At 41.4% G+C, this 12,870-nt stretch overlaps 1 protein-coding gene across 1 annotated transcript in view; it reads right to left on the bottom strand.

Annotated features, from left to right (window-relative positions):
* The window catches only part of LOC129755418 (nose resistant to fluoxetine protein 6-like), a 38,200-nt gene extending 25,330 nt beyond the window's left edge, over positions 1 to 12,870 (bottom strand). The window contains exon 1 of the mRNA XM_055751905.1: positions 12,741 to 12,870. Within this exon, the coding sequence (XP_055607880.1) occupies position 12,741 (1 nt within the window). The 5' untranslated portion in view covers positions 12,742 to 12,870. The remainder of the gene's footprint in view (positions 1 to 12,740) is intronic.

The following is a 12,870-nucleotide window of genomic DNA, read 5'->3' as shown; positions in this document are numbered from 1 at the left end:
CAAGTCAAACATTGCTTAATGAACGTTTTCAGATCTTTTCGCATTCCTCGCCAATACATTGACTGTTTCATCGCTCTGTAGGTTTTGAATACTCCAAAATGACCTTTTTCTTCATGGTAGTACTTGAGGACATCGGAAACGGCTTCACAGGGTATCCATAGCCGCCAAACCTTGTCTCGTTTCTGACGCACAAATAATACACCCCCTTCCAGCCTATAGTTTGCATTTTCATCATCGGAGCTGATCAAGGTTGATTTGATTTTACTAATCTTCGAATCTTGAGCTTGTAAGGTATCAATATGCTTCATTACGGACCTGAAGTTTCTCTCTATTTGCGATGTAGGCTTAATTGCAGCAATATTAATCGTGGCCTGAGCGCCTGATGCAGTGATATGATTTTGCCCTTCCGGATAGCGAGATAACGTGTCTGCAATGGTGTTTTCGGTGCCCTTGCAGTGTTCGATGTCATAATCATACTGTTGCAAAAATAGAATCCACCTCGTCAGTCTACCATTAAGCAGCTTACACTGTTTCAAGAATATGAGAGCTTTGTGGTCCGTTATTATGGTGATGTGTCGTCCTAGTAAATACTGACGCCACTTGTCCAGAACCCAAACTATTGCCAACGCCTCCAGTTCTGTGACCGTGTAATTGACTTCTGCTGGCTTAAGTGTTCGACTCGCGTAAGCTATCACCATTTTGTTCCCAGAGTCGTCTCTTTGAAAAAGAACTCCAGCCAAACCTCTTGTCGAACTATCCGTCTGCACCACGAATTCCTTATCTAAATCTGGATGCCGGAGCATAGTATATACCATGAACAACTCCTTTAACTTCCGGAAAGCCATTTCTTGTTCATCTTTCCACCTCCAAACTTGGCCTGCCTTAAGAAGCTCATAAAGCGGTCCTGCGATGATCGAAAACTGGGGAACAAAGCGCGCTACATAGGTGGCCAATCCAAGAAATGACCGCAGATCGTGAACAGAACGTGGCAAAGGAAAATTTTGGATTGCCGATGTTTTTCCAGGGTCGATTGATATCCCTTCAGATCCGATAATATGACCCAAGAAGGACACTTGAGATCGGAAAAACAGTGATTTTGATGCACTGATCTTTAATCCTGCCTTTTTGAGTCTGCTAAAAAGTGTTCTGAGATGCTCCAAATGCTGGGAAAAAGTAGTGGAGTGAACTAGCAAATCGTCCACATATTTTTCTACAAATTCAAGAATTTCTGCTCCCAAAATTTGGTCCATCGCTCTTGAGAAACTAGCTACTGCAGTACAAATGCCGAACGGTAGAACATTGAAAACATAGGTTTTCGAGTTGTACATAAATCCAGTAAATTTCCTGTGTTCCGTTACGATAGGGATTTGCCAGTAAGATGACGTTAAATCAACCGAAGAAAAATATTTTGCACCATCAAACTTTTGGAGAATCTCCTGAATGTTCGGGGGCTTCTCATGATCCTTAACCAAGACTTTGTTGAGTTTACGTGCATCCAAACAAACACGTACATCTCCGGTTTTCTTGATGGTAGTTACTAATGGGCTGACATACGATGTAGGGCTCCGAGAGATAATGCCCCACTCCTCCATTTGCTCCAGTTTTGATTCAACAATACGTGCTCGAGATATCGGAATTGGATACTGTTTCATATTGAATGGTTTTTGATCCGAGACGTAAATTTCATGATGGTATTCTTCCGTTAACCCCGGTTTCTCCTCGGAAAAAATGTTTAAAAATTCGCTCTGAAGTTCAGACCAAAGCTTTTGCTCTTCGGAGTTCAGCTGTATGTGGTTTCCAATGGTTTCGTCTATTTCTTCCTCTTCATCCAAACTACCTTCGATAAAGTTCACCATCCGTTCACATAGAGAAATTTTTTCTGAACAGTTTGCTTTATCAGTGTTGCGACAAAACGGTACCCAGAATTCCAATTTGTTATGTATCATTCGGATTCGTTTTTCGTCATGCTGAACCCAAACAGCGTAGTTTTCTAGAAAGTCTTCACCCAGAATAATTGAATTCATCAATTCTCGGACAATTATGAACGAAACATCTATTAGCTGATTTGCAATTCGAAGGGTAATCAAGACTTGTGAAGTTACCTTCTTACTCTTTTTACCGAAAGGACCGCGAAGAGTAATGGCTTGAACTGGAAATTCAGCCATAGAAATTTCGGCAGCTCTCAATCTGTCATACAGGTCACCTGAAATGCATGAAAGCTCACAACCACTGTCGACTAAAGCTTCAATGTAAATTTCCGAAATTTGTATCGCCAAATAGGGTGACTTGTGAACTCGAGCGATGCATTGCTGCTCCTCTGCCTTGCCGTCTTCCTCCAACAGCTCTTCCCTTCCGACAAATACCGTTAGCACCGCTGATTCCCGTTGATCGTTTCCTTCCTGCTCCTCCACCGTGGCCAAGCGAATATTACCTGATGTCGAGCTCCCCCCCTGACTATGGCAATTATTTCCCGACCTTTGATACCGATGGCCTGGAGTGGATTCTCTCCCCATTTGCTGATTTCCGGAGTTAGCATATGGTCTGGTATTGGTATTAATGAACCGATCTTCGGACTGCAGGATTTGATAAGCTGAACCTATTTCTAAACACGAACCCAATAGATGCTGAACATTTCGGGGAAAGTGACGAGAAATGTTTTGGATGAGCTCACGCTCCGTTAGGGGTGGAGTCAAGTATCTTGCCTTGGCAACAATATTTAAAAAATATTCTGCCATTTGCGAACGATTCCGCTGGATATATGAACCTCGCATAATTTCTTCTGACACTTGACGTTGGCTAACTTGCCCCCAGAAGTTCTCTCTAAAATAGTAGACGAAGCACTCATAGCTTTGAAAAAGATGTTCAAAACCCCTAGCCCAAGTTTTCGCTTCGTCAGTCATGCACGACAAAGCTACCAACAGTTTTTCGAAAGGACTGATAGAATTGTGCAGAAAGTATCTTTCGAGACTCCTCAGAAATTCCACTGGGTGCTGCTCATCATTTGTCCCCTTGAAGGTAGGTTTTTCAACACAGAACCCTCTGGGTGTAAACGTTTCCGTTACTTCCGGCCTTGGTAAATGGTTTGTTGACGCTCCTTGATGATGATAAAGACCCGATTGATTACCTGGCCCTATTCCCACGACATTTATACCTGGCCAAGTCCCGTAACTATTTACAAAAGGTTGGCCCATCGGCAATCCTGAATTAGGTTGATAAACGTTTGTCTGAGGCCATATCGGAAAAGTCGCTCCCCCAATGGTTGTTTGTGGAGGTGCTCTCATCGAATTCGGCGCCTGCCTGCTACTTCCGGCGCATTCCATGTTGTTGTTGATTGCTGGCGCAGTATTAGGCGGTATTGAGCAATCGTAGTTTCCTCTGGGAGGATTTTGATGAACCTTCGCCCCGCCTAAATTGTTCTCCAAATCCTCGATCCGAGCGTTCAGAGCTTGAACCATGTTCAGAAGGATGTTCTGCCCACGAAGATTTTGTTCTAAAAGGCTTTGTGTCCGTTGTTCATCCGATATTTCCCCGATCGGCTCCGCATTCCGTTCAGCGTTCTTTCCAGCCATATCATTTTCATTCGCAGATCCGTTCTGTTGTTGGGGCCTAGATGCGTCTCCTACCTCTGGCGCCACCTGCTGCGTATCCACTACTCCTGCTTGATTTGTCGGCATAACAACATTCCCCTGGCTTCTCGGGGTCGAAGCAAACCTTATTCTTGGAAGCGGATTTTGTTCCGCCGTCGGTGGTATGCTGAGCCAAGAGAAATCATTGTTTTCCATTGCAGCACAAATGGTTTGTTTTGCTTCCCGGTTTGTTTTGATTAAATATTCGTAAAAATCATACAAACACCTATATCTAGTCTCCACTTCACTAATATTTATCAAATCAATAGTATTCGTTCCACACAATCTTCTCTCACTACAATACCAATCCCGCAGTTTAGTCGGCTAAGCTCTCGAAACCCACACTTCTCAAAAACACTTTTGTTTTCAATGATCTTCTCCTATAATTTGACGCACTGCACTGCTCCAATCAGGTCTCCTGCTTCAACGTCGCCTTTCAATACGCGCCTCGGTCAAAAAGCGCTCACGTGCTCACCAATGTTGTGATCTCACTCGTTTCTGCTCGTCTTCCTAAAAACTCTTCGTCGACACTCGTATAGAAAGCTTCTTACAGACCAGACGTCTGATCGCGCCAATTCTTTTTAGATCTGTTTGGCTATTTATTACTCTTTTGTTTCCACTATTATCTTGCATCGAATCCACACCCAATATTCTGATGGGATTAATCCCGGTTGAGCCCCCAGTTGTGACCCTTCAACCTATTCGACCCATAAAGCTCCAACTTAGAAAAAAAACTTAACTCCGCCGAATCTCCCGAATATTTTAAGAACTTCTGTTCTAACGATCGAGTTCTACCGCTCACTTACCCGGCTCAAACTTGACTGGTCCTCCTCTTCATCTCCTTTTTCTTCCTTCCTGTCTTTTCTTCTTATTTCTTCTATCGGAATTAGGGTGGGTTACACTATATTAACGATTACATGTGAATCTCAGTGGAAAAATATCATTTTAAGAGATTCACAGAACAAAACAAAATTTACTAGTGTTTCAATTTGGATTTAAAGGCAAGTCGATTGTTAATATTTTTTAATTCATTAGGCAATGTGTTGTATTTTATAGGCCCAATGAAGGAAATTCTACATTGACCAAGATTGGTTGTTGATATGCTTCGCTGAAGATGACGCGATTGACGAGTATTGTGCAGTCGTTCTCCGATTGTGAAATTTATGTTTCTATGTGGAATGTATATAGGATCAAATACAAAAAGAATGGTTTGCAGATCACACATTTTATAAAGGGGTAAAATATTATGGGATACATTAGAATAATGCTGGTTAGTTGGAAACAATAACGGAAGGCTAAATATAATTTTCAAGCAACGATTTTGCAATGTTTGAAGGCGTGTTAGGAGTGATATCGAGGCGCGTCCCCATAGCGCAATCAAGTAAATAAAAAGAGAATGTATAAAGGCGTAATAAAATTTTAATAAAATGTGACGCGGTACGAATCCGCCAGAGAATTCCACAAAGGGAAGAGATCTTACTCTCCAAATGCATGATATGATATTTCCAAGATAAGGTTTCATCTATTAGAAGCCCAAGATATTTAAAATTTGTCCCTTTCTCAATAACATTGTTAACGACTACTGGATCTCCGTGAGAAGAGAAGAGATTTTTCGTGAAAAATGTATTATCATATATTTTGTCTTGGAGAAATTTAAGGTGAGCAAATTTTCATTGAAATATTTTAAGAGAACTTTGAGATCATCTTCAATTTGACTAACGATATGCAAGGGACTGTTTGCTGAATAAAAGAGTGCAGTATCATCTGCAAAAAGCCTTGGGAAAGTAAGAAAAGCAAAGGGCCAAGATTACTCCCTTGAGGGACTCCAGTGTCCATGTCTCTTAGTGAACTATAAGTGTTACCAATAAAAACGTATTGTTTTCTACCTGTTAGGAAACTACGAATGACATCATTCGCAATACCCCTAATCCCATAAAATTCAAGTTTACGCAACAGAATATCGTGGTTCAAAGTATCAAACGTCTTCTTCAGATCTAAAAACAAAGCTCCTACTAGTTTTTTCGAGTCATTATTTTCTATGATTGTGTCCATTAGTTCACAGGTTGCTATTAAGGTGCTAGACCCTGCTCTAAATCCATATTGTAGATTATAAATGAGGTTGTTCTCCTTCAAAAATCTGTTGATTAACATTTTTTCGAACACTTTGTTAAAAAACGCTTAAAATGGAAATCGGACGGTAGTTATTTACGTCAAGGCTGTCTCCTGATTTGAATATAGGTACCACTCTTGCAATTTTAAGAGATCTAGGATACACTCCTGTCTCAGTTATATTGTTGAAGCACTGATAAAGAGTTCTAGCGAAATCATTACAGTTATCTTTAATTAGAGAGGTAGAAATTTTGTCATGACCGCAACATTTTTTAATTTTTTAGTGAATTTATTATCAAAACAACTTCATTTTGCGTTCCCGGATGCTACGAACCGACGAACAATAAATGGCCTTCGGTGTTCCGGCACAGAAACCCGAGTGCAGCAAATCCTTTTGCAACGGTAAGCGCAATGTGTTCCGAGAAGGTATTTTCACTCCCAGGTCAAGAATAGACAAACCCCCTTATTCTACGCCACGCGTGAGGTGACGATAGTCGAATCACCCTAGTCAACCGATTCCAGTAGTCACTTTAGGTGAGAAACGTCTTTAGAATGAACTTTTTGAGTTCTTATCCTAATCTAGTAGTCAGCTGGGCATGAACCTCTATCACATCGGCTTCGGGAATAAGGTGACAAGACTCACGTGACTAAGACTCGACTCGACTATCATCACCTCACGCGCGGCGCAGAATAAGGGGGAAAGTGTGACAATTTTTTGAAAAGGCTTCATATCGTCGGCATACATTGACGTATCGGATTGAAGAGTTGCACAGAGATCGTTAACGAAGATTATGAAGAGAAGAGGCCCGGGATGGCTTCCTTGGGGGACACCTGACGAGATGGCAAATGTTCTCGAACGTGAGCTGTTGACTTTCGCAAAAGCATGACGGTCATTGAGGTACGCCGCAATCCAGTCAAGTGCCCAATCAGGGAAACCTCTACGATCCAGCTTTCCGATAAGCATTTTATGCGAAAAGCTGTCGAAAGCTTTTGCAAAGTCAATGTAAATAGAATCGACTTGACAACCATGCAGTCACTCAATGAGTTTACGTAGCACATCAGGTAACGTTTGACCTTTGTTTCATAGAACCACGTTGAGTCTCGCAGATCAAAGGTTTTACAGTAGCATATATCCGTTTGTGCATCAAGACTTCAAAAACCTTCCAGATGGAGTTTGTAAAATCCTTGATCTGCACTAGTCCACGTTCCTATCAAGACTCAGTCTCGCTCTCGTTCTTCCTCATTATTTATACTTTTCTCTACTCGTGTGTCACCGCTCTTCATTTATCTCAAGCTTTATGATGGCATCATTCCAATTCCAGATATTCTTGATGCAAGATTCACCTAAAGCTTTAAAAACAACTCTTCCCTATCACTTCTTCACGATTTTCCGCCAGCTATCTTTCTGACTTACTTTCGTCTTTTCCATCTTTTTTGGTATATCTCTTCCCTGCATATTGAACATGTTTCAACTGTGTACTCTCTCTTCCTCCTTCCCAAAGTTCTTTTTTTTTCATCATCATAATAATTTAAAAAAAAATTCTTAGTGTTTTTTTTTATTTTTTTTATCCATACACTTTTTCTGCTTCCTGTTTATTTTCATCTCTTGACTTGAAATGGTTTATCCGCTCTTCAGTTTTTTTTTTCTTCGAACTAAACCCTATTTGGAAATCATTATAGTTAATCGATTTTCGTCTCTCACTTTCAGCTCATCAATTTTCATTTGATATTAATCTCACTTCGAGATTCCACTTTTACTCTGTCTGGCCATGGCTTACACTCTGACTCGGAACTGTTTTAATTCTTCTTTCTATTCTCCTTCACCTGACCTTGAGCTTATACTCGAATTCAGGACTCAATTCGTTTTCTCACTATTTTCTTCATCTGACCGGGAGCTTATACTCTAGTTCAGGCAGTATCAAATTTTACCTGACTATGAGCTCATACTCAGATTCAGGATTTTGTTCCAAATTATCCTGACCATGAGCCAATACTCAGATTCAGAGTTTAGTCAATTTATCCTGACCGAGAGTTTTACTCTGATTCAGGATTTTTCCTTTTCGGCCTCTGTACAACTTTTTGAAATAGAGAAATTATCGGTCGTCAGACCATATCAACTAGCAACCTTATTTGTTCGCTGTATAAAAATCTCTCTTCATCGATTTCCTCCTCCCACGAATCTCTTCGAACGATATAGGGGAACATGCCCTATTATGCGCCACCTAAGCGAATCGCTGATTTTCTATGTATTCCACGTACAAATTGTGTTGAAAATGGGTGCAATCGTTGAAGAAAAGTGTTTTCTACAAATGCCTATGATATTTTATTACTCAAATTGCTATAGTTGCTTCAAAAACTTGATTTTTAAAAACCATATTCAAAGCCACAGAACAAAACTGTGTTGCAAATACGCGCCGCTGTGTATTCAATATGCGCCTAGCAGCCGAACACACCCGAAAGCAGCCGAAGACCGAAAACACACCAATACTTACAGACACTTTGACTGAAAAGAAAATCAAAATGGACTAATCAAAATTATGAAAACAATGAAAAGTAGATTTATTGGGCTGAATTAACGCTCAAAATATGGTTTTAGACTTTCTGTTCATTTTCAATTAAAATTGGCCATTTTGAAAAATTAATGCTATTTTCAGCCTACTACGATAGGCGCGTTATAACGAGCGCATGGGCCGTGATAGAAAATACCCATAAAAAGCATACCTTTGCGAGTTCAGTATGATTTTTCAGCATAAAATCATAGTTTAGATTCTCCTCTATCGATGTGTCAGAAAATATTGTCTTATTCGTTTTTCTCTGCTTGGTGACACCTTATTGAAAATGTTTTAAAGTTTAGATCAAAATGACGAAAAACCTAAATTGTGAAATTATCATGACACAGGGGCATTTTAAGGAAAAATTCATACTTGCCATGACCAATCACAGCATTTAGAACAAATTGGTAATATTTTGCAGGCTTCAAATGTTTCAGATTCTTCAAAACAAAGGAGGCGCGTATTAGCCACATGGGGCGTTATATGAACTTTTCCCCTATTGTTTCGCCGACCGATCCAACGTCGGCCAGCTAGCAACTAAGTGCGGGCTGGCTGATCACAATCATTCGTGAGTATCGGCATGCCCCGTACACCTTCTTCGTCCTGCCACCACCTTTGTCGTTGCGCCATCATTGTTCGGGTCCGCTGTTGTACTGGCCCAGCCTCGCCACCATCATCATCCCAACACTGCCCCTCCCTCGAATCGAAAATTATTCTCTAAACTCTTTTCTCGAGGGAAAGGCAGCGCTCCTGCTTAGGTCGCCAATGTAAAATCCTTGATCTGCACTAGTCCTCGTTCCTATCAAGACTCAGCCTCGCTCTCGTCCTTCCCCATTTTTATACTTTTCTCTACCCGTGTGTCACCGCTCTTCATTTATCTCATTATGTGAGATTGCCTTATTCTTCAGGATATCACAGAGTTCAAAATCGAAATAGGACGGTAATTTTCCACGCTGTGAACATTTCCCGATTTATGTATTGGTGAGATAGCGGCAATTTTCCATGCTCTAGGGAACGATATTTCTGTGATTGACCGGTTTAGAACTCCAATGATGGTGGAGGAGCTCTACCGCAAACTGAAAAATATTACTATCAACGTCAGAGGGACTTAAACCTAGAACAATCCCCCTAATTCTTGGTCTAGAGCAACGAGAACGGATCCGGGGTGGGCACTAGATCGGTCTCTATTTAGGCGACTTAACTGGCTAAAGTTGCATCAGCTAAAGTTGCAGCACATAGTTTTAAAAATGCGGGAGGTATGTTATCTGGACCAGCACCCTTCGTTGGGGCAACTGCGGACAACTTTTTGTAGATTTCCTGAACAGTGAAGTACGGTACAGGCAAGTTGATATCATTGGATTGTGAAGAGGCGAGGTGGTTGCTGTCTGTGTAAGTACCAGCTAAACAATAAACACTCTGGAAAAAGTCTGCAAACATATGTCTGTCTACAAAGTGTTGTCCCGAATCCTACTCCGTCACCTAATGCCGCAATCAAACAGATTCGTGGGAATTCATCAGGCCGGGTTCATGGGGGCTGGTCTATGACAAACCAGATCATTACTATGCAAATCCTCAAAAAATTGCGTGAACACCAAGTCCCAAGCCCATCGACTTCAAAGCCGCATACGACACGATCGACCGTGACGAGCTATGGAAAATCATGGACGAGAACGGATTATCCGGAAAGCTGACCAGACTGATCATGGCGACGATGGATGGAACGCAGTGCTGTGTGCGAATTTCGAGTGAGTAGTCGAGTTCATTTTAATCGCGCTGGGGGCTTCGACAAGGCGATGGTCTATCCTGCATGATGTGGTTCAATGTGGCGCTAGGAGGAATGAGCTTTGCCGACGACATTGATATAGTCCGCAGATCATCTTCGGTGGTGGAGGAGCTCTACCGCAAACTGAAAAGTATTACTGTCAACGTCAGAGGGACTTAGACCTAGAACAATCCTCCTAATTGTTGGTCTAGAGCAACGAGAACTGATTCGGGGTGGGCACTACATCGGTCTCTATTTAGGCTACTAAACTGGCTCTAACTTAGCTTCCACTGGATAGCAGTAAACCATTTGTCATTCAATTTAAGAATTGTGTTGTGACAAACCTCGTGTCGTGTAGTGTGAAGTGTAGGCCGGCTGATGAAGGAACGCTGCTTCGATGATGGCTGGTATTGGCTGATTTGGGTGGTTGGTCGAACGGATAGGCGGACTCACAGGTGGATGACGGTACCCGAAATCTACAGAATCGGCTGCTGGCTAAACCCACGGTGGACTGCACCTACGGTTGGCTGGAGTAATGTTTGGTTAGGTGACCTTTGACTGGGTCGTTGGCTGGATTTGGCGGACCAACCAATCCTCGGTACCACCCTTAGTGAAGATCAGATGTATCTTTAGACCATCTAGCCTAACTTAACTTTGGCCGGGATTCAGCAGGTTTAAATAATGGGTCCTAAAATAAACATGCGGGTTTACTAAGGGTCTGGGTCTAGTTTTTATGGCAAAAAAACCTGATTTCCTGAAATGAAATGAAATGAAATTCTTTTATTCCATTAACTATCTTAAGTGTTAGACGTTTCAGAGTGGAAAGACTTAGCCTTAGTCTTATATTTGCCTGCAGATACCTGGCTTTGTCTTTTTTTTACCTTTTTTCAGGAAGCAAGGAACTCTTGAGAGATATACATTCTCTGCTGCAAATGGAAAATTTTTCTGGAAATGGAAAAATAGCTGCAAATGGATTGTGCATCTCACTCTAATCACTGGTTAAGAACTATGAGAATGCAGTGTGGAGGCGGACGATAAACCACGTGCTCGCGCGTCTCTACGGCGAACCTAGACGAGCAGTGGCGCAAAGAGCGAGGTGTTTAAACCAAGTGGAGCGTGATCTGGCGAATGTGGGATGCTCGAGAAATTGGAGATATGTTGAGAAACACGATTTCAAAATAATACGATATCATTGATTTGAAAAATTAATCATATTTAAAACTGTAAAACGGATAGCAAGAAACCAATTATCAATGTTATGGTTGAGATCACATAAAGTAAATCAAGTATGACATCTACATTAAACCGTGACGCGATCGTGAAATAATACTTTTAACAGCAGAATTCACCAAGTAGAACATAATACGGACTCCAACCGCTGCTTTTATAAACATTTGTCGAATCACAACCATAAATTGCATTCGAGCTATTTTAAGTTCTGTCTCAAACTTTTTGCAGATACATTCCAAGATCAAAACAGCAACGCTGGTCGAGTATAACAAGGTACTCACTAATAGTTGAACTCGTAAATGAATAATTCCGATTTGAAGCAATGCCCCCTCTCCTGGGCTCATAAGCTTAACTCGCCGTATTCTCATCAGATGACTTTCGTAGCGCAGGGCAGCGTATTCGAAGCGAACGATGCCTGTTTCCATCATGCGCACGGTAAGAGCGTTCCACTTCGGAATCAGTGGATGATTGGATCGAACACGCATTGCTGTATAAACTTCGTGTATCGTTTCGGGAACCTTATGCAGACGAGTGTATCCGTTGACGTCATACAGGCTCTGGATGGTCATTTCAGCTATCAACTCCGACATGAGGTATGCTGAAGATCTGTCCTGGATGCACTGGCGTGTCAGGGTGGGATTCGTCCGGCTACCAAGCATTGGCTTAATACGTTTCACGAGCTCCTGGATGGTTTCATCCGATAGGTTTTGTAGGCGTCGAAACGTAGGATAAGTGGCCATGATACGTAAATTGGTCGAGAGAAGGCTCGACACCGAATCTATTTCTCTACTCAAAGGTGTTACGAAAATCTCTATCATTTTGCTCTGAATGATATTGTACAAGTACAACGCTACGAACATCATGAGAACTGCGACATAACGAAGTTTAGGACGTTTGATCGGCGGCATCGTCCAGCAAAGCATGATCCCGAACCAATACAGTAATTTGTCGGATGCTTCAAAACCGTTATCATATTGAAGCGGTTCAGACAAACCATGAATCAAGGACACAAGATAGAACAGAATGAAAAACGCTAACGAAACCGCAAGGTAACGCTCTCCAAATTGTTGACAAGGTTTACAGTAGAATTTTCTGGGAGCTAACTTGAAGTAACGACCAGGGACGACAGCAACAATTTTAGATGTCTCATGCGGATGTAGAAAATTAACTGTTCTAACGTTGTAAGTGTCCATAAGGTAGATACTAGAGTAGATATCAACATCCTGATTCATACCTGCAAATCATGCAATATTAAAATCCTGTTCTCAAAGAAAAGGTTTATTCACCTTCCACAACTTCAGGTTCCACCAGGGATTCAATTATCGAAAAATTCATAACTGAAGCCATATTCACCACCAAATTCATGCCGATTTTTCGTCGAAAATGATTAACTCTACTTTTACCGACCTGTAAATTTTGAATATTTAATGGAAATGAAAAAAAAAATATCATACAACTTACTCTGAGTTTTAAGCCATGAAGATCTGGATGTTTTCTATAGGAGAGAAAAAACTGATCAACTGCATCGATCATCAGCAAATCATAAAACTGTCTTCGGAATGGATGGTAGAACATCCAAGCTGGATGGGTA

This window comes from Uranotaenia lowii, chromosome 3, assembly GCF_029784155.1.
Source record: "Uranotaenia lowii strain MFRU-FL chromosome 3, ASM2978415v1, whole genome shotgun sequence".
NCBI lineage: Eukaryota > Metazoa > Arthropoda > Insecta > Diptera > Culicidae > Uranotaenia > Uranotaenia lowii.
This window is presented reverse-complemented; position numbering and strand designations above follow the sequence as displayed.